General features: G+C 41.2%; 3 protein-coding genes and 1 pseudogene across 4 annotated transcripts in view; 3 read left to right on the top strand and 1 right to left on the bottom strand.

The window, feature by feature from the left end:
- LOC116387907 (dnaJ homolog subfamily C member 16-like) overlaps positions 1 to 3,766 on the bottom strand; it is a 4,164-nt pseudogene extending 398 nt beyond the window's left edge.
- A 928-nt stretch (positions 3,767 to 4,694) lies between these two features.
- b3galt6 (UDP-Gal:betaGal beta 1,3-galactosyltransferase polypeptide 6) lies at positions 4,695 to 8,136 on the top strand. Its single transcript, XM_031855357.1, has 2 exons — positions 4,695 to 5,037; positions 5,536 to 8,136. The coding sequence occupies exon 2, from the start codon at positions 5,546 to 5,548 to the stop codon at positions 6,563 to 6,565; it is 1,020 nt and encodes a 339-aa protein (XP_031711217.1). The 5' UTR covers positions 4,695 to 5,037; positions 5,536 to 5,545; the 3' UTR covers positions 6,566 to 8,136.
- Positions 8,137 to 11,598: 3,462 nt separating this feature from the next.
- On the top strand, positions 11,599 to 14,482 carry tmem167b (transmembrane protein 167B). The gene is made up of 3 exons (XM_031843112.1): positions 11,599 to 11,756; positions 12,240 to 12,371; positions 12,834 to 14,482. The coding sequence occupies exons 1-3, from the start codon at positions 11,747 to 11,749 to the stop codon at positions 12,914 to 12,916; spliced, it is 225 nt and encodes a 74-aa protein (XP_031698972.1). The 5' UTR covers positions 11,599 to 11,746; the 3' UTR covers positions 12,917 to 14,482.
- Positions 14,483 to 16,022: 1,540 nt separating this feature from the next.
- The window catches only part of mapk14b (mitogen-activated protein kinase 14b), a 20,124-nt gene continuing 11,752 nt past the window's right edge, over positions 16,023 to 24,394 (top strand). Inside the window, exons 1-2 of one of the 2 annotated variants that reach the window (XM_031843097.1) lie at positions 16,023 to 16,481; positions 24,147 to 24,276. In XM_031843097.1, coding sequence (XP_031698957.1) covers positions 16,363 to 16,481; positions 24,147 to 24,276 — 249 coding nt within the window. In that variant the 5' untranslated portion in view covers positions 16,023 to 16,362. The remainder of the gene's footprint in view (positions 16,482 to 24,146; positions 24,277 to 24,394) is intronic. The other variant, XM_031843089.1, reaches the window with a different exon arrangement.

Here is a 24,394-nt window from a genome sequence, read left to right as displayed (position 1 = left end):
GGCTTATTTTCCACCTGCCAGCTATCCAGATAACTTAGGTAGTTGTCATCTGTGATCTGGAGAAACAATGACAAATATTATTATTATTATTCATGAATGCATTTTTGCTGAATTAAATGACAGTGCGCCTCTTGTACGTATATGATAATAAAATCAGATCAAAATCTTTTGTTATAATCAGCTGAGAAACAAAAACAAAAAAAATCCAATGATCTGACTTATAATCCTTTGAAGACACACACACACGTCGTAGTAGTATATTAACATCGGTTACCTTCTCCACCAGTTTTTGGGGCAGCAGGTCCTCAATGAACTGCTGCAGGTGCTCTCGTACCACGGCCTGATGGAAGAAGGTCACCCTGCCGTTCACCAGCCCGATGATGGAGGGAGCGCGGTGAGCTCCCAGCTGGTGAGCCAGGCGACGCTCGTAACCCAGGTCCACAATGCCAATGCCAACACCTGATGTAACAGCAGAAAATAGACTGCTATTGTACCCGACACAGTTTTCTCACACTGAACAAAACATTTCAATTTCGTTATTTATTATTTGAAGGCGACTGTAGCAGTGTATAGCCTATAGTCCAGCAAAATGACAACTGATTGGATGCTGTTCAAGTAGGTTCATATTAAAACCGAGTAGTATAATAATAGACACGACAAATGTGAATCCTATTTTAAAGTGAATCGTCTCTTTCACCAAACAGAGGCACTCAACGTCTCTAAAAAATAACCACTCCAAGCAGTGGGACTTTTACTCGAGTCTTGGAAGCTCGTGATGGACTGACTAGAGTTCATAAAAGATGCAAACATCTGTTTTTAGTGTCTGACAGAATCCCGTGTATACGTACCAGCACAGTGACAGAGAAAAACAAGCCAAAGCTGACTTTATCTTGGTTTCTAACACTCTATAAAAAAAAGGGGTTATATTAGACGGCTTCTGAGATAGACAGTTTATTTTTATATGAACAATGGGTGAAATGTGAGAGGTGTCGCTTCTCTCTTAGGTTGCTCCAATCAACCTCATTTCCAGCAGCAGAAGGCAGCTGTTTTCATTGAAAGCGCTCCGACTTTCTATACACACGGAAAGCTACTTAACCCAGCACCCAAAGGCAAACGTTAGCACCTAGTTAAAAAGATTGTAGAGCATTTACCCGCTAGAGACCCAGATACATACTCAGTGACCACTTTTATAGCTACACTTGTACAGTCTAATGTAATCCAATACAAACTGTGCTTTATTTTTTGACACATAGTCATTGAGGTATTGTTTCAGCTATATGTTCTAGCATCGAGGTCATAGTTCCAGGTCTGCATTATATTGAGAGGGGTCTGTTATGCTCCAAACAAAATGAATGCTACTTTACGGCAAAAGCTACAAACCCATCCATACTGAACACAAATTCCACCGGTTATGACTGATGACTTTAGCATAGCAAAGCCATTGGGTACATAGATATGCAGGATATTTTTCTGGGGCAGGCAAACTTTAATTAGCAGAATTAACTCAACAACTTTAAATTCATCTCCAGCGGCAGACACTTGCGAGTTGAATTCCTCCCTTGGCTTTACGCTCCGTTTCAGGAACCGAAAAGAACAAATAAACCCGCATGAATAATTAATGAAATGGCTGGCTCCTTGTAGAGCATCTTAGCACTTGGAATCACATTCGTCCTATAATGGCCTGCCGCCGAGCAAACATCAACCTTATGTTGTGATGCTTTTAGGGAAACCAACCCTGGTCCTGAGAGTGCAGGGGGGGGGGGGGGACAGCAGACTTACCCAGTGGCTCCAGCTGCAGCACCGTCTCCTTCCACACAGGCTCAATGTGGATGCAGGCAAAGCACCACTCAGAGGTCACTTTGATGAGGTAGGGCCTCTTGTGGCTGTCTGGGAGGACGTCGCTGTTAAACTGTGCGTGGTGAAGCAGGTACTTGCTGTCTGCAAAGTCCCTGGACCTGGAGGAGGGTTTGGAAAACCAGACAGTGAGCCATTTTTTTTTTTTTTAGTCAGAGCCTACAGAGGGCGGTCAGGACATGAACCATGAGTAAGCATTCTCTAACTTTAATTTGTTCGCTCAGTCTAAATCATGGTGCACTAAAAAAATGTATCTTCACAAAGAGGTTACTTTAGTTTATTAATCGAAGATTTTCCTCCTTTAAGTCTCAAAATCAAAATATAAGGAGTCCAATAAGTCTGCAACGAACGATCATTTTCATTTCTTAACACTCAAATTCCAATCTTAGGTATGCAGAGCTCAAGCTGAAGTCTTTAAATTGCTTATTTTGCTTGAGTGACAGGCAAACAATCCAAAAGGTATATAAAAGGAGAAAAAGAACTACATCCTCACATTTGAGAAGCTCCAGCAAATGATTGGTGTTCAATTAATCTGTCATCCATTTTCTGGTGACTGATTAGCAGTATGATGCATAAACGTTTTCAAAACATGACCAAAGTCTAGGAATTGGACAATACCTGCTTGCAACTAAAAATGTGTGACAGCAGTTTTGTCATTTTATTATTATTATTATTATTATTATCAATAACCAAAAGCAAACACAAGGAGGTGCCCAACCTACATCACTCACTTTGGACTAGACACAGCAGCATGCTGGGAAATAAATATTTAGAGGCTATGGAGTAATACATGTCTTGTAATTAGTGACAGAAAAAAAGGGGCGTGTTCCCTTATGCCCAAAGTACTCCTCTACCAATAGCACCTTCACAAGCATGCAACAATGGGACATGTGTGCATGTAACTAATGTGAGCCTGTACCTGGGGAAATGGAAAAAAGACTCGTCAAAGTAAAAGCTGTTGTGGAAGCCGCGGAAACCTTGATGCTGTGACTGGCCAAGGGGCTGGTTTTCCTCCATCTGCCCGTAGCGGTCGAAGTTAGACCTTCGTTCCTCGTTAGACAGAATCTGTGTGTGAGAGGACAGTGTTATTCATGTTGGATCAACTGCAGACAGACCATGATACAGAAAGTGACACAGACTCAGTGAGCCTCATAGAAATAAATACAGCATGTCAGCTGGAGCTGGTGTGAAATAGAGTTACATGACGTGTTGTGATGCATTCACGCCCACCTCGTATGACTTGGACACCTTGATGAACATGTCCTCAGCGTTAGGGTCCTTGTTCTTGTCTGGGTGCCTAGAGAAGCAGGAACATCAGGAATCACTACTGGGTCATGCAGGGTTGAACGTGCTCTCTGTTAGACCAGCTCGTGATGGGTTTGGTGGGATAACAAGCACCAGTCAATGTGTCAAATGTACACTGTTATAACTGAACAGGGGCTAATCTGCTATACAGTCACAGATGTGTGCTTGGCCTACCGCCAGGAGACTTGCTGTCATGTCACTCACCATTCTTTGGCGAGGTTCTTGTATGCCCTTTTCACTTCTGCTTGACTCGCACTCCTGCTGACACCCAGGGTTTTGTAGGGGTCATATTCAGAGGCTGCATTCACCAACTGCACATTCAAAATTAGCAGAAAGATGGCGAGCAGCAGCGGACATGTCCGAGGATGTCGGCGGATTTTCCCGAGCGTCATCGCTTTGCACTGTCCTCGTCCCAACGCTAACGTCAGTTAGCCACCGAGCTTATCAGGTGACGTAATGTTACGCGGCTATTCCGTTCAAATATGTCAAGTTAAAGAGCTTACGTGATAACGGTCGGTTGACTTCTTGAACGTTAGGTTACATATAGACGACATACTGGTATTTTACTACGATGAGGCCATTATTTTTCTAGCTAATCAAAGCGGTAGCGTCATGACCGCAATGAAACATTCATTTTCCGCTAGTATATTTCAAAATAAAATCCCCCTAACCCTCTTAGAATTACAAATTAACTGTGAAAATGGGACTTTTTTTGCAATTACTTAAATTAGATTTCCATAAGAGATGCGCCTGTGTAACATAGTATATATATACTGTTGAAAGAGTCAAAATATCTAAACTGTCACATGTGATAGATTTGCATATTGATGTTTAATGTCCACAACTAGTGCCAAAAATGTGTGAACACTCGTTAATGAAGGATTAATAGTAAGATCAGATCTTTAATAACTGTTAATAATCGTAATCATATCGGAAACATTATTAATAGTGTTTGGAAATCAGCCCACATCAGCAACCTGAACGAATTTGATCTTTTCATTCATAAACAGAACACTGATGCATTACTCAATATACTTAAAGCAAAAATATATATATATAGCAATTTGACATTTTTATCCTATAAAACCAAAGTTATATTTATTACAGTTAAAGAATTCCAAAAGGCCACTTAAGTGTTTTTATTTTGAAGCAACAAAAACAACTTCCGGTCTTGTTCAGGCTATCTTTCCAAACTTGATGCTCCAATTTGAGATAACGCGCATGCGCCGGTCAGCAGCTGTCCACACACTGCTCCCCCTTCATTTCATTATCCTTAATCCAATTTTTTTTTCTCATTACACATGCCATATTTAACTAAGAAAAGATTTCCACTGCTCTATTATTTTTTTGAATAACGGTAAGTGTAATTGTGATGTCATAACAGTTCTTGGCAAAGTTAGGCTTGAGGTTAGTCCATTTCCTCTGGTGTAGGTAATACATATTCTTATAATAACAACAGTTATTAGAAAAACACACCCCAAAAAAAGTGTTTATGTTGTGTTATTTGAATTCCCTTCTCGCGGAGGGGCTCCACTTCCGTTTCCGGTTCGTCACTGCCACACAGAACTGATTTGGTTTTACACCAAAAGACAAAAAAATGAATACACGGATAGCTGGTTGAACTCACGCAAGCGAGCGAGTTACCCTGCTTGTTGTAACCTACCTGACCACTAAACCTACTACTAAGCTCTCTGGCTTCCATCTCATGTTTAGACCAATATGAACAGCCCGTGTGTGTTCGCATACAGCAGAGTGAGCTCACAAAGTGCGCAGAGGGTCTTATCTCGGTAGCTAGCGTTAGCCCTGCAGAAGAAGCTGCCATCGGTGGCCCGCTCTGGCTGCATCATTCACGGGACAGGAACTTTTCAATTAGCTACGGTAACTAACAAATCCTCTTTAATGCATCACTGCTTTACAACATCGACACGTAGCGTTATTGACAGTGTGCAGTTCAACTAGCAGGCATGGGGCTACAAAGACACGGGTGTGCAGCTGATGTGGGGTTACTAACGTTACTATTTTTGCTAACTTGTTCAACATCTGTCGTTATTCAAAGCAAAGCCTCTCATCCAAATGTAACCACACTTTAAAACGCACAAAGGTAATGCCATGTAGTACTACAATCAAACTTACACACAACACTAGACATCTTTTCTGGTGCTAATACATGTTTGTTTATCTTTGCAAGTATTTAACCTCGTCCTGTTAATTTATCATAAGATGAGAAACACACAAGATGCGTTTTGATTTTTCAGTTCACTTTTCTGATAATGCATGTTGAAAGTATGGTTGCATTCTTATTTGGGTGTTTTGATGATTAACTTGTATAATTTGAACTGCAATAACGCCACCAATCTTTTGTGTTTCTCACCCCAGACTCGGCACCATGAATCTGTTACGATTAGTGTGCCGCCACAAGACGGCCCTGGTCATCGGCACCGTGTGCAGCTTCGCTGTGGTTCTGGTCTTCTTGGCTAAGTGTACCTCAGAAACCCTGAAACAGGCCCACCAGGATCCTCCAGGCCTAGCACCTCGTGCCAATGCTTTGCCATCCCGTCCAGAGCAGCATGATCCCCCCTCCACGTCCAAAGACTTGTCAGCATTCCTGGTGGTCCTCATCACAACCGGACCTAAGTACACCGAGCGGAGGAGCATTATCCGCAGCACCTGGCTGGCCAAGCGGGACTCTGATGTTCTGGCTATGTTTGTGGTGGGAACTCAAGCGCTACCCAGTGAGGACCTTCAGAACCTCAACACAGAGCAAGGGCGGCACAAGGACCTGCTCTTACTGCCCGACTTGCGGGATTCTTACGAGAACTTAACGCTCAAGCTGCTGCACATGTACTCCTGGCTGGACCAGAATGTGGAGTTCAAGTTTGTCCTGAAAGCCGATGATGACACGTTTGCTCGTTTGGACCTCCTTAAGGAGGAGCTGAAGGGGAAAGAGCCCAACCGGTTCTACTGGGGCTTCTTCTCAGGGAGAGGGCGAGTGAAAACTGCTGGGAAGTGGCGGGAGAGCTCTTGGGAGCTTTGTGACTACTACCTGCCCTATGCGCTGGGCGGCGGCTACATCCTCTCGGCCGACCTGGTACGTTACGTGCATCTTACCGCGGGCTACTTCAAGACGTGGCAGAGTGAGGATGTGTCGCTGGGCGCCTGGCTGGCACCAGTGGATGTCCGGCGGACACATGACCCACGCTTTGACACGGAGTATAAATCGCGTGGTTGCAACAACAAATACCTGGTGACACACAAGCAGAGTCTGGAGGACATGTTGGAAAAACACCAGACTCTGCAGCGTGACGGCAGGCTCTGCAAGGAGGAGGTCAAGCTGCGACTGTCCTATATGTATGACTGGAGTGTGCCACCCTCACAGTGCTGCCAGAGGAAGGATGGCATTCCTTAATTCCTCTTTTTTTACAATGACCTGAAGTTAGCTTCCAATTTGTATCGTAAGGAAAAAATGAAGGGATCATGTTTTTCCACCAATTCTTCAGTGTTACACCATTTTAAAGTTATGTAACAAGTTCCAGGCAACAAAGTCAATGATTTAATGTCGATAAAAAGCCCTTTTCAGATTCGGAGAACCTTTTTTCTTATTGCAAGAACACAAAAATGGCAAATTTCACTGCTTTTTCGTCACGTAGGCCTCGTTTTTTTCATTTTTTTATTTCCCCAATTTGAAATTGTGTTTTAAACAATCTTAAGCGTTTTTAGGTTAATTTACAGTGGGTAGACAATTATAGGTTATTGTAGTTTTTGTACAGTCTCCATTTTAATCTAGCACAGGTGTGACGACCTGGTTTAATGTGGTCTTGATGGAGTAAAAGTGATGACATCCCACTTTTTCTCTGTTTTCGCCAGTAGAATGAAGTTTTATACAACATTAAAGCCTTTACTTTAAGTGGTGTAACAATGGGATTGAAAAGTATTACCTCTCAACTCTCAAACAAGAAGCCAACTTCAGCCTTGTCATTTTTCGGCCAGTAAGCTCCTTCGGCCTTGTCTGTCTGTGCTTCTTCTGCTGTACATCTTGCTAAATATTTTCTAACACTATGGGATATGTTTTAAGGTTATTTCAGTATAGTACAGGGAAAGCACGGGAGAATCTTACCCTGCCATGATGTCTACATTTATTTGTGAAAAAGCTATTTTTATTGCTATTTTTTTAATTTATTGTTAATTTATTCTGCATCAAACAAAAACACACTTGTGTTGAGTTGGGACACAAGCACAGTGGCTGCTGCTTGTGAGTTGGATTTGTATTTATACATGTGTCGGGGTGGAATAATGTGTAATTCACAGAATGAAAGGGCGAAAAAAATGTTGACTTTTTAAATGTAAAACTTTTGTTTACGGTCAATGGTACTACAAGGTTTCATGTGTTTGGAGGTGGAAAGAATGTGTAAGAGAAAAAGGTTGAATGTGTTTAATTCAGCAGGCCTTCTTATTCCTTATACTGGAGCCTTTATGAGGAGATTTACATTTAATTTAATGGTTAGGTCGATACATTTACTGTGTGGAAATGTCAAGTTACTTGTAAATGTTTGATTCAGATTGAGAAACTTGATATGGACTACCAGCTGGCACTTGGTCACTTTTTTTTAAAAACAAGAACTACAGTTTTAAAGTGCGTAAATCATTGTTCTGTGAATTCATAGTTTTGTTTTGGCTGATGTTAAGCTCTCTAACCTGAACTTACCCTGTGATGTCAGTAGCTGTGTCCCGAAACTTGTGAAATGTGTACAGCGTTGATTAAAGGGTGCGATGTGTTGGAGCACCAACAGCTGACAATGCTGGAAAACAGGCTGCGTCCAAGCTCGTTTACATGACGGCTGTTAATGTTTTTGTCAATTATGACATGACTTTTTTCTCACTGTTGTCAGCAGATTGTGATTCAATATCACTTAAGTTTCAGTGTTTGTTTTTACGTACATGGTCAGCCTCCCTTGATGTTTTATTAAAAAAATAAATGTATTCTTGTCACTTTTATTCTTATATATTCATTTTTTTGAAAGTATATGTCGCAGCATATAAGTTGTAAGATTCTCTACAAAAGGCAGAATAGCTACTAAGAGGACTTGATGAAATGTTTTCTAAACAATATTACAAAAATACCATAACCTAACTCTATGCCATTTTATCTATAATTCTAATGTAAAAAAAAACACTTTTGAGCTTAATATCTTTAAACTGCCATCTGAATTCCCACGATCCATTTGCACTTAAACATTAAGCACGTCTCAATGAAATTAATTTTGATTATTTCAATCTGAAATAAATGTATTTGTCAATCAATGGTCTTTTTAACATACAGCAGGCACTTGTCTGGACTCCACGTTAACCATCTTTATTTGTCCGTTAGCTCTGGCCGTCACTAGGAAAAGGTTTGGGTACGTTTCAGGGTTCCTCTCACATGAACAAACTGGTATATTTTGTAGGCTCTCACTTCTTTTCTTCTCCAGCTCGTACTGCAAGACAGGAAAAAAACATCTGTTTGGTCATCCTCCTTAATAAGATTATATATTTGCCAATATCTACAGGCTTGCCCACACATGCCCAAAAGCAATTTGATTATTACAAATCTTGTATACTCCCCCGGCTGCGTGGTTTTCCGTCCGTGCACATAGCTTTACCTCCATGTCGGAGGGAGGACAGAGAGCCAGCTTGCTCTGTCTGTGTTCCATCACACGCTGCAGCTCTGGCTTTTTTCTGGGCAATGGACCTCTGATGACACATGGATAAAAATACTGATAACAAGATGGATCACTAGATGGAGATATAGGATAAACATACTGATAAGAAGGATCACTAAATGGAGATATAGGATAAACATACTGATAACAAGATGGATCACTAAATGGAGATATAGGATAAAAATACTGATAAGATGGATCACTAAATGGAGATATAGGATAAACATACTGATAACAAGATGGATCACTAAATGGAGATATAGGATAAACATACTGATAACAAGATGGATCACTAAATGGAGATATAGGCGACCCAAAATATACCATAAAACGTTTTAAGAACAAAGATACAGAGTAGGTGGGTGTATACTTCTCAATGAAGCTTAATGATAATTTTTTTTTTTTTTTTTTTACTGCATCAAGAACCAAAAACTAAATTCTGTTGATTTTGTAGTGATCTACATTATTTTCATTTCATCTGACACAAGAGAGTGAGAGCACTGGCCCCCTGATGAGAGATTAGCAGTGATCCCGGTCAAAGGTGTACTTTTCACTGATCGGTGTTAAACACCACCTAAACATGTTGCTTATCCCACAACACCAGTCAGCTGGACAGAGGAAGCCTAAGAGGATTCTCTGTCTGAGGAAAGAGACAAATATAATGCTGATCTGGATAACTGCTCTCTGAAAGAAGCCACAATCTGTCTTTATTACTCACAGGTCCTGAAAAATGTCGCGTGGAAAAATGAATCCTTCTCATAAACATTGATTCGACGTATAAAACTCTCCGGTAAATATTCTGTGACAACTGCTGCCTATACATATGTGACAGGATTGACAGCGGGTACAGAGCTCGGTGTTTTCTCACCTTCTGAGGCAGAATAGCAGCTGTTGGTGAAGGACTCTGTGTTGGTGAGAAAACAGGACAGGATTTGGCAGCTTCCTGTGTTGGATGAGGTCGCCACCCTCCTCACCTGGCGAGGTGGGACCATCCAGCAGTGATGTCTATTTGTTACACATAAATACAAGCCAGCACGCACAGTGTTTTATCAAGGGCACTCCTGTACGGACAATATTGGAAGTTCTTCTGTTGGTAGCTAAATGTAAATAATCTTTTTTTGATATTTTGAAGTTAAATGTGTTATCATACGAGTGACGTTTAAAGTGAAGGGCTAAAATGACTGTTGTTTGATTTCATCTTACCTCTTCTATTTTGAAGACCCATTTTTAATGATACCTGAATGAAGAACAGCAGGCAAGCAAGTAAATTGCATTTGCAAAATGCCTTTTGAAAACTGAAATAATGCAAATGCTGGATGCAAATGCAAGATGCAAATCCACACCGACTGTTCTGCCACCCATCCATCAGCAATTGTAACTATATCAAATTTAACTCTTCGTCAAACAGGAATCAACACATCTAGACACGCACACATCCACACAAAGAAGAAAAGTAATCACTGCAAGATCACAGTAGTGTTTTGCTGGAGGGAGTTGTGCATTGCATTTTAAGGTATGACCAATGAAAGATATTTTCAAAAATAATAGGGCTATATTTGATGTGTTTAATGGATCAAATGGAGGAGGAGAATAGTGACTCTACTAACTCTTATCTACAGCAAGAAATTGTGCAAAAATAAAGGCAACATGGTTTGTGACTATATTCAGCCTTACATACAAAGGATGTATTGTACTCTGAGCTTCCAGTTTGGGAAATTATCTTAATTCCAGCTTTATCGAGTATTTTTTATTTGAAAACCTGAGCCCAGAACAAACACTGCCAAACTCAAATATGCAAATAGCCGATGTTTTCCCTCTCAGGTTATGATGAAAACAAATATTACTATACTGTGGAAATAATGATAAAACCAGTCCTACCTGTGTGCTGGGGTAAAGATAAAGACAAATACTGACATTTTCAATGTTCTGCCACAACATATTAAATAGAGAAGTATGGATATAGTATATACAGATAATAACAAGAGGATGTTCCAAATAGAAGCTGTGATGCAAAATATGCACATTAATAAACAAGTTTAAAAAAAAATTGGTGCAAAAAATATAATTACAATAAATAGGTTTAGGCATTACATATGCATTACAGTAACTCAGTGTGACAAAGTGTATGCTTATGCATTTGTACATGCAAGTATCATATGATTATAGAAACAATTGTTGAAACAACGGTGGTAGAAAGGAGCACATGCACAGTATAACAGATAAACTGTTTCTATATTTTATAAATTTAAATTGTACAGGCACTATATGGGTTTGAGTGGGTCTTACAGGCAGTGCAAGTACCCTGGTTCAGAACCCTCTTGACTGGCTGAGACTGAGCTTATTTGGACAGAGAGCACTCTGGAATGGCTGATGACTGTCAGCACAATTTGCTCCATGGTGGACCTCTGGGAATGGGGTGGAGGTGACTGTTCAGCAGTGTCAGCTCATTGTATTGTGGGCGGAAGCTCAATTTAATCCTTATCTGTCCCTCTGTACCGCACAAGGTGTGTCCAGGTTCAGAGCTGAAGAGTTCAGTGTGCTTTTTCTGCCTTTTCATGTGCAGTATGTCTATTTGTGTCCAGCCTTGTACCTTTTTTTGGCAACACATTCTCCAAACAACTGCAGAATTTAAATTGTCTCGTTGTAGATGGTGACCATGAGACATATGGGCCTTATAGACTACATGGAGCTGTAACTCATAAAGTCCAGAAGATGGCAGTAATGCTAGAAACATAAAGCACAAGAGAGAAAATTGTAAAGCACTGAAACCGGAAATGTCAACCGAGTGACTGCGAAGCGAAGTAGACCGCTGCATCTCCACTTTATGCCACATGATGGACTGCTAATCTAGGAAACAGTCACTATACGTTGTCAAAAAGCAAACTGCGAACATGACAAATGGTAAGTGTGTTGTGTTATTCAACAAGCTTAGAAGTGTCAGCAGCAGAACAGGACATGGACAAGTTCGGCTAACGAGGAAGCTAACGTTAGATTAGCTGCAGACGTGGCCCTCTGTACGAATTGTAACATACCACTCGTTTGTTACAGTTGCAGATTTATTTCAGTTTTTCCATTCTTAGTGAAACGTTTCTTCAAACCATTAATGTGGGTAACAGCGTGTTTTTCAGGCTGACGTTCCACGGTTTCGTGCTAACTAGCTTTAGTGTATCAGTGGCTAATGCTAAGATCCAGATAGCTAACGTTAGACCACAACAACAATCTATGAATGCAAGAAAACATACACATCATGGAAGCAACTGACAACTGTGTAAATTGCATGAAAACTTGTTTTTGTACTGCGGAAGTAAGCTGAATGAGTAATGCGCTCAAGCTGCCTGGCAGGTAAGGCAGACTGTGTGATAGTATCTTCCCCTCCGTCCTCAGTGTACTCTCTCGATGGCATCCTGGTTTTTGGGCTGCTGTTCGTCTGCACTTGTGCATACCTCAAGAAGGTGCCTCGCCTCAACAGCTGGCTGCTGTCGGAGAAGAAAGGAGTGTGGGGCGTCTTCTACAAAGGTAGATATTTTCAACACACCGCTGTGATTTCTATACACAACTTGAGAAGTCTTTCTTTAACAAGTGGTTTCATCAACTTTAAATCTGAAATGGGGAGACATGTCAATAGTCTTTGCCATAATGGAACCAAACCTTTTTTAATGTTAGTTCCACCTGTGGTCTACAAGCTAAAAGAAGCAACAATGTCCAATGTGGAAAAAAAGGCAGATGTATGTAGAAATAAAAACCCTTAAAGCTTAAAGTCAGAACTTAAGTCTCAGTCATTGTTTCATTTAAAATGTGTTGTTCTGTCGTGTATATAGTCAAAACAACAGAAAAAGTGGCCCTGCCCAAATATTTACAGACCACACTGTGATGTAACACTCACTTCACTGATAAACAATATTCTCCTTGTTCTGTAAGTTTGTGTTTGACCAGCAACTTTCCTCACTCACCCTCGTTATCCTCCATCTCTCTTCTCAGCTGCGGTGATTGGGACACGGCTTCACATTGCCGTGGCAATTTCCTGTTTGGCCATGGCTTTCTACGTTGTCTTCTTAAAATGATAGTTGGGTTGGGCTGGAAAGGACACTGGACGGGTGCAGGCTAGGGATGGACTCATCATCGTGGTCATGTGCTAATCCTTGTTGTGGGGGGGGAGGGGGGGACCTCTTGGATTACCTGACCAATGAAACCCCATTGGCCCTGTAGAGCTCCGAGAAAGACTAGCCAGTGCAGTGCTGCCCCCCTTTGGTGATTGGGTACATCACTCTTCCCTTGATCATTTGTATGCACTACAGATATTAAGGGCATCCGGCATCTTCTCCGCAGTTATTACAGAGGAGATGGTCGGTTGGGTCACATGGGATCATTCTGTTGTAGGGTAACGCTGTTTGTTGTCTCCATCCACACCCCATACATATTTATATTGAAGGATGCAGAACATTGAAGGGCAGTGTGTGCATTATACCGTATACCTGTACACAACCTAAAATTAGCTGAGCTATGTATATTTGGAAAAAGATATGACCGGTAGAGATTTGCCAGGGGTTACGTGTGATCAAACTAAAAATGATCAATTCTGCTTGCTCCCAGCTATGCTTTTTTTGTTTTCCTTTCTGTATCACTTCTTGTGTCAAGGGTGTAGGGGAAGATAAACAAAGCTAATATATAAAGATGTAAAGACTCTTACCTTTTCTCAACAGTGCTGTTTGACATCTCTTAAAGGAGCTATATGCAAAATTCAGAGTCTGGGCCGGGATCGCCTGCACGCGGCTCTCACCTCTGACATCGCAAGCAAATCATGGAAGTGGTAGAGCCGACATGGCGGTGGCTAGCAGTGCTAGCTGTGTTAACAGCGCTAACAATGGCAACGGTGCTGACACTCACCGAGGGCGACCTAGCTTCCGTGAGAACGACGTCACTGGGTTGGGACAGCAAAGTCGGTGTTAACCACCGTATGAAGACGGCTCTCCCATGCACGCCCAGCCTGGGTAGTGCACAGTGAAGAGCAGTGGGACATGAACACAAAGGGAGGCAGAGGAAGAAACGGGGAGGACTGACAGTTTTAAGGACTAGCCGGACCCACATGCTCTAACATGCACACGCGGCCGGCCCAGCTACCAAAACGAAGAACAAAGAAGCTCCGATTACAACACAAACGTGGAGTGTGACTACATTCTCTGCCCAGGATGCATTGCTCCGCTCTATTTACGTTATGAATGTGGTATATAGCTCCTTTAAGCTTTGTTTTAGGTTTGAAATACAGATGTTGCACAGCTGTATGTTGTATTTACTTTGACATCTAATTCTATAACATGTTTTAAATGTCACAAAAAAGGTGAATTGTAAGACACGTGGGAGACAACGTGTACTGCAACTGTAGAGTATCGCAGAGAGAAGAATAACTTTGAAAGAAGCTTATCTCAACATATTGTGAAAGTTGGCTATCTATATCCGACTCGCCTAAACATTTAAATGCGATGCCAAATAGTGGTGGTGCTTCTTATCCCATCTTAATTACATGCCGTTATTCAGAGTTTAATTCTGCCACTTTATTTTACATTTTTAAAGGAATAAATTGTTCTGAGAAGAGATGCAATGCAATTTTGAATAAAACATTATTCAGACAATTTCTGTTTGTGGTCTTTAAAAAAAACAAATGTCAAGTCTCCAGTGGCATTCATTGCTTATTCAATGTATTGCACCAGTCCCTTTTGAGGTTTTTCATGTTTTATTGATTTGATTTGAATCACATTGGGTGCAATTGCATTGTTTTTTTTTTTAACAAAAAGGGAAACAATCCTCCAAATCAATTCAAAAGAAGTACAAATCTGAAATATTTTAATGTATTCATATTCACCTTCATAAATGTAATATTTAGTTGATACAGCTTTGACAGCAGTTACAGCCTCTATCATATACAGTGCATGTGGGTAGATCTGCATCAGATTTGCACTTCGTTTTTGGCCTGCTTTGTTTTTAACCCCATTCATGCTCTGTCGAGTCACATTAGGACTGAGTCATTCATTCCTAATGTAGTTTTTAAAGCCATCTATGTGCACATAGAAAGTTCACAGCATAAGGTTATATATACTGTATGTCTGCTAATGTGCCATGTTGAACTTCCACCAAACACAGCATGCAAAAGTCAAAAATATTATTTTGGTCCCATTAGGCCATACAACGTTCTTACACCTTTTTTTTCATTCTCCCACATACTTTTTGCAAACAGACCAAATGTCAGTTCAAGTTATTTTCTAGTGCCTTGACCACAAATGCTTTCGTTTTCACGACACCTGTTCCCAGCAGATTTATAACTGTGCCATGTTTTCATAATTTATGATTTAACTTACTGTACACTGTACTCCACTGCTTTGGACTGGTACTTTATATGTCATTGTATAGGGTATATAGACCTTTTTTGCAGCAGACATTTTGACTCATCACATAAGAAAAAGCACAGGTGTCATTTATGACATACTGTAAACAATAGCTCTGTCCCAGTAAGCACAGTACCAGGACCTTAAAACCAATGCCGCCAAATGGAACTCAGCCATAATTAATTGAATATTTCTATGGACATATCACTTTTTCCCCATAAAAAAAGGCCTATTTGTAACTATCCTTTGTCCTTAATGATGTAGTTTTACAAATTGTCTAATCAGCTGTTGGACCTTCCCTTGTCATCAACTCGCAGTGGCCTGCCACACTTTGATTACACATTCAACTACTTTTGCAGTTAATAAAAACAACTGATGGCACTTTGCCATTAAGGTGTTTGTCATAATAATTTGATGAATACTGGTAGTTGTGCAATCAATTAATATGTTATATATAGAGAGAGATATTTTTATTTTGGGTCTCAGTGGTTGATCTGTATTAAAAAAAATCATAATTATAATTTCTATATGAAAATGCTGCAGTGTTCAGTCATGAGTCAGATATCTTTCTCTAAACACTTTTGAGATTGTATTAGATTACGTCATTTTATCTGAGATACGTTTAAACGGGTAAAACTGTTAACTGACTGACAGGGAGACTCCCACTCATGATATCAGTTGAAGCGGGATTTGGGGGTATCCCCTGGTTGTCGATCTCTTCAAGACGACCCAGTTCTCGCGAGAAGATAATTATTGACGGGAGCGTTCACCGACGAAGGGACGTGCGCGGTCACGTTTTCCGCGAGCCCAGCAAAGCAAGAGAACAGTGCGAAAAATTCAGCGAAAGCTAGTCCAGGCTGCTTCCTGACCCGAGCGCGTTTTTGTAGAGGAAGTTGTCTCCAAGCGCCCCGACGTACACGGAGAGGTGGGGATTTTTTTTTTTCTGCACAACTGCACCGAATTTGCACGACTGGGCGGCTGAAGTTTTGTGCGATTGAGCACCGTCTCAGTTGTTAGTTTCTTAGGGAGCAGCACCACTCCACGTCGTGCCACACGGGGTGGAGAGGAGAGAGGGCAGAAGTTTCCGCTGGCTTGTTTTGTCGCTATACGCGGCTCTTAAATCCGCACGAATGTCGCAGAAGGAGAGACCCACTTTCTACCGCCAGGAGCTCAACAAAACCGTGTGGGAGGTCCCGGAGCGCTACCAGAACTTATCTCCCGTCGGCTCCGGTGCTTACGGATCCGTATGGTAAGCAGTTGTTGCAGAGAGTACCATCGTGAGCACACAGCACGGTTGCACAACGGCCGAACGGGTTCCCACCACCCACAGAGGCCCGTCAGAGGTACCTCCACACGGGCTGCTTGTCAACCAGTGAAGGGTAGCAGTGGAAGGAAGGGGAAATATCAGTGGTGCCTTTTGTTTACATTGTTTTACTCCGGCTGTTGTCAACCGTCTAGACATCGTGCATGCTTCGGGGTGGTTCGTATTTTTTCAGCGGGTGGGGATTGTATTTGTGTTGTGCACCCTTTTTTTTTTTTTTTTTTTTTTTTTTTTTCAGTCCTGCTCACACTTGTCCGGTAAACACATGTATGTAACGTTACCGCTAATATCCAGTAAGCTCCCGGACAGCTCCGGGATCAAGTTGCACTAGATCCCCGGTGTTAAACATGCAGACTGACTGCTCTTTAAACGTTTATCAGGCTCTGTTTTTAAAGAAGGCTGATCAGTGGCATGTCCATGCTTGCATCATCTGCAAAAGAAGTGCCTTACCCGTGAGATACAGTGAGGGTTAACCAACACCGAGCGAAATAATCGCCTTCCACTACAACAGTATTGTAGTCCTGCATGTACAACCTGGTACTGTACACATCCGCACATCGCGTGCATTATGCATTTTCTAGTTGGGTGCAGCCTGCAGAGTACCAGCAGGTCACGTGGTTTTCGGAAAGTAGGCCCCCCTCGTGCACAGTGAGAGCTTTCTACAGAAGCCCATTCGACGACGACGATGACTCTAGAATGATGTCACCCCCTTTTTTCTCCCCCCGTTGTGGTACACCCATGACTCACTGTCCCGAGGTTAGGTAGTGGCCTCAGTTGTGACGCCTTTTAGTCATCACAAAGTCGTAGATGAGGTCATGCTGTAATGTATCTTCAACTTTGGAGTGATGTGAATGTGTGTTTTTTGCAGTTATTAGTAGTGAATGGAGGGTTAACCATGACCCCATTGTATTGTACCCACAACAAACATCTGTTAATGTACATGCAAGGCATGAATAGTGTGTCATCACAGAAATCTATGTGAGGCTATGATGTGTATAAACAACATCCACCTCTATCATGACCAAAAGAGTGCTGATAATGAAAAAAACGGCGTGTTCATGTTCCCATTCAATTCTCTTTGATTAGTAACGTAGTGATAGGGGTGGGGGAAATAATGGATTCGCATAAGAATCCTGATTATTACCGAGAACAATTCACAAATGCCAAAAGTCGAGTTTTTGTAAGTTGTTGATACAGTTAAGTTAACAGAACTCAGCCCAAGAGCACACAGTGTTTTTACGACAAAATAGTTCGCTTTTTCGAATCAGATTTTTGCGCAGGGGAGGACGGAATGTGAGCAAAACAAATGATTTGAACATGCAAGAGGTGTTGTGTAGATATATTCGAGCTAGCTGTGGGGATTCTCCCTCTCGTAATGATCAAAGCTGACTTTTTTTTAGCAGTCTGAATCCCCTTAGCTCAAACCCAGGGGCATTGTTTGTTTGAGTCAAATAATTTAGAAGTCGATACTAGCTGTTTAACATAGAGGCCTTGTTATCTTTGTCATAAGTTCTATTTGTAGTGTGATTTTCCATTATTATGAATAATCTAACAGTGAATATTATTAGAACAATTAGACTCGCAGGGGTCGGCAATTGGCGGACCACGGTCCGGATCCGGACCCAGACGCCGTTGTATCCGGACCCAGGACCTAAAAGCGATTTTATTTTGACAGGGCGCTTCTATTTTAACCAGCGCAGCTTTTTCAGCCTTTACAGCACTTGTTCAGCGGTGCAGGAAACACACCGACCAATGCGTAAATCACATCACGTGATGCAGCTCAGCCAAGTTTCCTGAATCGAGTGATATGTACACACACCGGGGGAGAGACGAGGAAAGAGAAGAAGAGCAGGAGAATAATACGTGAGTCAGAGAAGTTATTTCACATGACGTTCTCCAAAAAGAGAAAAGTGGTCAAAGAGACCAGAGTCTTTAACCAAGAATGAACAGACTCTTATAGGTTAATTCTTCACACGGACAGTTTAAAACCACTGTGTCTCACATGTTTAGAGACCGTGACGATTATTAAAAGCGGTAAATGAAGCGACACTACGAGACAAAGCACAACTCTTTTGCATAAATGTATCCTCTCACATCTAAATGAAGACACAGAAAATAAACCTGAGAGTCCAATATGATCAGAATCCTAACGCATGAATTCACTGACCAACAATGATGTAAACAGAGAGAATAGAGCTGAAACAAGTGGTTTAATAACCACACATAAAGTCCATGCAGAAACATTTCTTTTTAAATTACAAAAATATAATAGTGTCTTTTTTATTGACATCACTTCACACCTGAATGAACTGAATTTAAAGCTGCAGGACAATTCAGTGAAATAAATTTTTCTAAAATGAATTACTTTATTTTAAGATGCACATTCTTCAAAAGCTTTCTGTTATGTCAGTTATTCTTTAATCCAGCCCTTATTGTACTTGAAATGAGAAGAATATTTATTTATGTATTTCTATGTATTATTTATAATCCATCCAGTTAAATTTGAAAAGTCAGAATAATAATTGTTAAAATATAATTGATGTGTACTTTCTTTATTTGATTTGACAGTTGTTGACTACACAGAGACGTTGTTACTACCACTAGGCTTCTTGAATATATATAAATAGCGCAAGTTAGATATTATTGTAATGTTCGGACCTTTGCCGAGGACATTTTCTCAATCTGGACCTTTTTGAAATTTTAATTGAATACCCCTGAATTAGAGGAAAAACATTTAACCAGTGATGTTGGTCAGTAAATGACATGTTCATTTCATTATTGTTCTACAGACAAAAGACTTAAGCTTCCAGACAGAAAGTGACCCTCATCATGACCAGTTGGCTTAACTACGTAATTAAATCGTAGGGTTCCCAAATATTCCCATCCTCTGTGTCACCTGCTGCAGCTCCATTGTAGCCGCATTTGAGGAAATTCCTCATTGTTTTCTTCTGTATTTGACTAGATCCAAAACCAGGGCAAGGAGTTGTCAGCTTGGAAACATCCTGTGATCACAAAGTCTTTTGAATACTATAACTCAGAATCAATTAAGCAGGCAGAGTGATCCAAACAGCAGGGTGTCCTTAAAATCCTTTTAGAAGGTATCTGAAATGTATAAATAACCTCACAGCACCTACTCCAGCATGCCCCGGCTGTTGGTCAGCCGGACTAGTCTTTGTTGTTGCTGCCATGACGTTCCTCCGGCTCTAGGCTTGAATTCTCCCCAACTTTTAAATATTGAAAGCATGTACTAAGTGGGGGTCGTAAATCATTTTCACCAAGTCTTCTAAGAAAACAACACAACCACTTTCTCCTTGTTTCTGACCTTTGTTCTGTTTTCTAAATGTCAGACTTGGAGGGGATCCAGGGCTAGTGTGGTAAGAAAGTGCTCGCAGTGAATGCTGCTGGCTGGGATTACAATATGGACAGTGTGTTGAGTGCCTCGTGTTGTCCGGTCGAAGTTTCTCAGCTGAGAAGAAAAGCAAAAAAACAAGCCATGTACTCAGAGGCTCACGGGACATATGTGCATATTAAATCAATTGCTCATTTTTAGCTCGGTGCAGGGGAATGAATCATGGCTAAAAATAAAACGATAGCTAAGTCTTTTTGGTTTTGATGTAATCATAACAGTCATTTCCCAGCCTTTAACTAATGGCATATGCACAGACAGTCCAGTAAAAGATTCGTTGGAAATATTCACATCATGTCTCTACAACAGAGCGTTTTCAGAAATCATCAAACGCAGTTATTGCTCATCAGAACGTGGAAGTTGTGTAGAAGCTCTTACGTTTTCCTGCTCTCCTTCAGACATTCATATAACTGCTCTTTGGATGTTCCCTCATTCTCAAAACACATTAACATTTAAACTGCTACTGATTTGCTTATTTTATGGAACAAAAAGGTTTCTGTGCACAGGCCCAGCTCAAGGCCCTCTGGTTAAAAAGAAAAGACTGTGCTTTGCTTATTTCCTCTGCGTCCTTAAATGTCTTCCACTCATATCTACCACGATATCCAAAACCTCAGCTCATATTTAGTCTCGTATCATGAAACCAATATGATGTTGCTGTGTTGCGCAGCCCTATGATGAAGCCAATTTGGCGAGAAGGTGCAAATTGTGGCGAGTTTGGCTGACACGCTTGGTTTTGACCACAGAGATGCGTGCACTGACTTGTCAGCTTTCCAAACAAACAGGAGGCTTACACTTAAGACCAGCAATTTAAATAACTCCATTCAGTCATGTGAGACTCATGACTGAATTACTGTGATGTCAGAAGAGTAAAACCATTAATTTTGGTATAAAATGATGGATCAGGCTTTAGAGCCCCAACATATCTTGGCATGCAGACACCATTGGGTGCTGAGATGCAAAAAGTTACAACTTTTTGCATCTGAGTTCTACAAATTCCACAAAAAAACACGTGAGGTGGATACACTAGGAGACTCATTTCTTCATTAAGTATTAAGGTTTGCTTTCATCAGTAGCACTGTTAGCAGAGAAGATTGGAAAATGAGTGTGATTATTAAATTAAAGCTGTAAATACTGACGTTATTGCTGCATTGAAACCCGTTTACCCCTTTTTATAATACCGTGCGAGTGGAACAGGTGAAGTCGAGTTATAGTGGAAGCATTTCTGTGCCTTGGGTCATAATGCGCATAACAAAGCGCTTACTGTTGAAGATTAAGGTGCATCATTATAATGAGATCTGATGATTTAAAAATATGCTCGATTTAAAAACGTGTTCCCCTTCTGCCATCTTGATATGTGGCCTTTGAGTCCACGATGTTCTACCTGACTGCCATCTCACGCTTGTTAGTTCCTGTCATAACCATAAACCAATTAAAACTATTCTTAATAACCACAGGCCCATATACTGTATACCTGATGGTGTACTTTCCATGAGGACTGAGAGGATTTGTAAGGACATATTGCATACATTGTCTGGTGTTCTTGTGTGGGGAAGTACGCATTTGACTGTTATGCCAACTCATGGTGTTAGGCGTTCCTGTTTAAATGTTGTATGGATGATGTGTCTCAGAAGTTAAATGCTTGTGAAGCGGGGTGTCTTTTTTTTTATTAATCTCACTACTGTGTTGATCATTTGAATGTGCTGTTCTCTCCCTGTGGTGCTGGTCTTAAACGTGTGGGATCATGTGCTCCTGACGTGATGCTGCTGCCTTTGACATCAGATTTAATGCTGAAAGTATTCCTCACAGAAATGTGTTTCAAGATGCTTGTAATTGTACAGATGACATATAACATCCTCGATGAAATACACAGCATGTTGTAGTGTTGAACTGTCTGTGCTTCCCGTAACACTTCAGTTAATTATAATCACTCAAAATGAAGCCATGAGGCTCTTAACGTGCGTGCGCCAAGATGTTCTAGTGCCAGCCATGTTTGTCAGCAAGAGTGCACCCACATGTCAAGACTCTGATAAGCAATCGTATGCATACACGCCTGAGAGAAACGCCATGAATACACAGGTTAATTTAAGCTGCGCAAGAAATGCATTTTTGTTACGCCGACTGTTGTGGAGGTTTGTTTTTCTTCCCGCCACGGGGGAGAAATGTTGTGAAAGCCTTTATCCTTCTGTCTCTCAAATCTCCTGTGAATCTAATTTCTGAAGTAAAGTGAGTTGATGGCACTTACTACAGACATTTCCTCAAGTCACTTAAAGTGCACATTTGCCCGTCTGCTCACTCTGTCGTCTGTTGGTCCACAACGCACCGCTGACGATCGCTCCTTCCGTGTGATCCCGGTCTCATGAGGCTGCTCCTTTTACAGCCCACATTTTTTTATGGTGATTTGTTATTGCACTTCCATTTATTACAGACTAATTGGATGGTGTATGCATAGACCGGTTTTGTTTGTCCTGCAGATCAGCATCAGTTTCTTTTGTGCGCGTGTCTTTTTGTTTTATCATTTAGCGTTTGGTATACTGTGTGTTTACCAAGTATGGGTTTTACCTCACAAGTGACACGTATACCAGTTCTTCTGCAAGCCGGGAACATAGAGTACAGTGGGTGTGGGAGATTATCTCCGACTTACTGGCAAAAACTTATCTCAACGTTATCATTATGGACGTGTGGCAATCTGGACCATAACTTTGTGCACCAAGGCAGACTTATTTTTAATCTTCCCAGTCATGTGCAGGGAAAGGTCGACGGTTCAAATCACCAGTTTGTGCAATTTGTTCAAGGGAAATGACTCTCATCTCCTCCCCCGTAACACGGAGTGTTAACATGGCCTCAAACTCTGAACTGAAAGGGCCACAGTGCAGCTGATACTGGGTCAGTAGCTCAGGTAGTTTTAGTGGCTTGCACTATTATGAGTTTCAACCAATCACTGCAGGTCCGCTGGATTTGGGTTTATTCTGTCGTTTGGAAAAGCATTTTGATGAAAAACACCCGTGTACATTCCCCCGCCCACATGGTCGGAACCACAAGGAGAGGAAACAATACTTTTTGGCGCACTGAGCACAGATTTCTTTCTTTTGCGTTATTTTGAAATCATCCATTTGTGATGCAGCTGAAGTGATTGACCTGGAAGGAATGTGGTTTATTGTAAGTGGGTTGTGTTCCCTCACACAGGAAATACAGCAATGTCACGCTTCTTAGGAAGGCAAAGCCCATCTGCCTCTCTTTCTACCACCCTCACAATGTCAGTCTCTCTGTCTGTTTGTCTGTCTGTCTCTCTCTCTGTGGACAAGTGTGTTGATTTTTACTGGTTCCATCTCGGAACATATTGTGCAGATTTTAGTAACAGCCCTTTGCTTATTGCTCAATTTGCATCAATAGAGAGCACATTCCCCTCTCAGCTTCATGTTACACTTCTGTTGTCGATGTTCTTTTGGCCACACCTGTTTCTCTTCTTCTTTTTTCTTTCACACTGCCTCCACAGTGACAATGGGGATGATCGTTACAATGAAATGAGTAAGATAATGAATGAGGACTAAAACAAACACAGCCATGCACACTTACAGGAACAGCTCCAGCAGAATGGCAGGGCAGGTGCTGAGTCAACGTGGATATGCAAAAAATCTGCTTTTGCAACGTTGACAGTTATTTAGTTTGTTTGTTCCTGTTTATTGAAATAATTTGTAATACCTCATTGTTATGTTCTTATTAACGTACTGTAAACATTCTTGTAATGATAATGCTTTGGATTGATTCAACAAACAGACATGTTGTTGACAGAAGTTCATTTCTTGAATGAATTAAGAATAAAACATTAACAAATGGAGCTGTAATTATAGACTTTAATGGCACATGTCAAGTGGTCCTGGACATCTTGTGCTTTTTAGTACCTACCCACCATTCTTTAAACAAAGTAAAGAATTAGACAACTCATTCGTTGTTGTACACAATGTCGTCATGTTCCCCCAGAGTGTAATAAGAAGCGAACCTGAACCAAGAGTTATGCAATTGTTTGCTTTGTTTACTGGGTTAAGGCCGCCTAAGCAGTCCAGTGAAACGTGTCATTCTCGATTAAATAAAGGGAAGTGTTTATGTTTTTGATATGATTATTATTATTAGCCTGAATGCTTTTACTTTTTACAACCAAGGTCTAACTGGTTTCAAACACTGTCTTTCAGTTCGGTGTATGACATGAAGACATGCCTGAAGATTGCAGTGAAGAAGTTGTCCAGACCCTTCCAGTCCATCATCCACGCAAAGAGAACCTACAGAGAGCTGCGACTGCTCAAACACATGAAGCACGAGAATGTAAGTCGGCTGCAGTCAACCCGCCCTCACCGCCGCCGCCCGGCCTTAAATCTCTGGCTGGGCCCCGACTCGTGTGTGTGTGTGTGTGTGTGTGTGTGTGTGTGTGTGTGTGTGTGTG

This window comes from Anarrhichthys ocellatus, unplaced genomic scaffold (genome assembly GCF_004355925.1).
Source record: "Anarrhichthys ocellatus isolate YVR2014 unplaced genomic scaffold, GSC_Weel_1.0 scaffold1, whole genome shotgun sequence".
Classification (NCBI taxonomy): domain Eukaryota; kingdom Metazoa; phylum Chordata; class Actinopteri; order Perciformes; family Anarhichadidae; genus Anarrhichthys; species Anarrhichthys ocellatus.
This window is presented reverse-complemented; position numbering and strand designations above follow the sequence as displayed.

Coding starts and splice junctions, on each gene's coding strand:
- b3galt6 (XM_031855357.1), top strand. CDS start 5,546: ATGAATCTGTTACGATTAGTGTGCCGCCACAAGACGGCCCTGGTCATC.
- tmem167b (XM_031843112.1), top strand. Junction 12,372..12,833: donor GTGGGGCGTCTTCTACAAAG/GTAGATATTTTC, acceptor CTCTCTTCTCAG/CTGCGGTGATTGGGACACGG.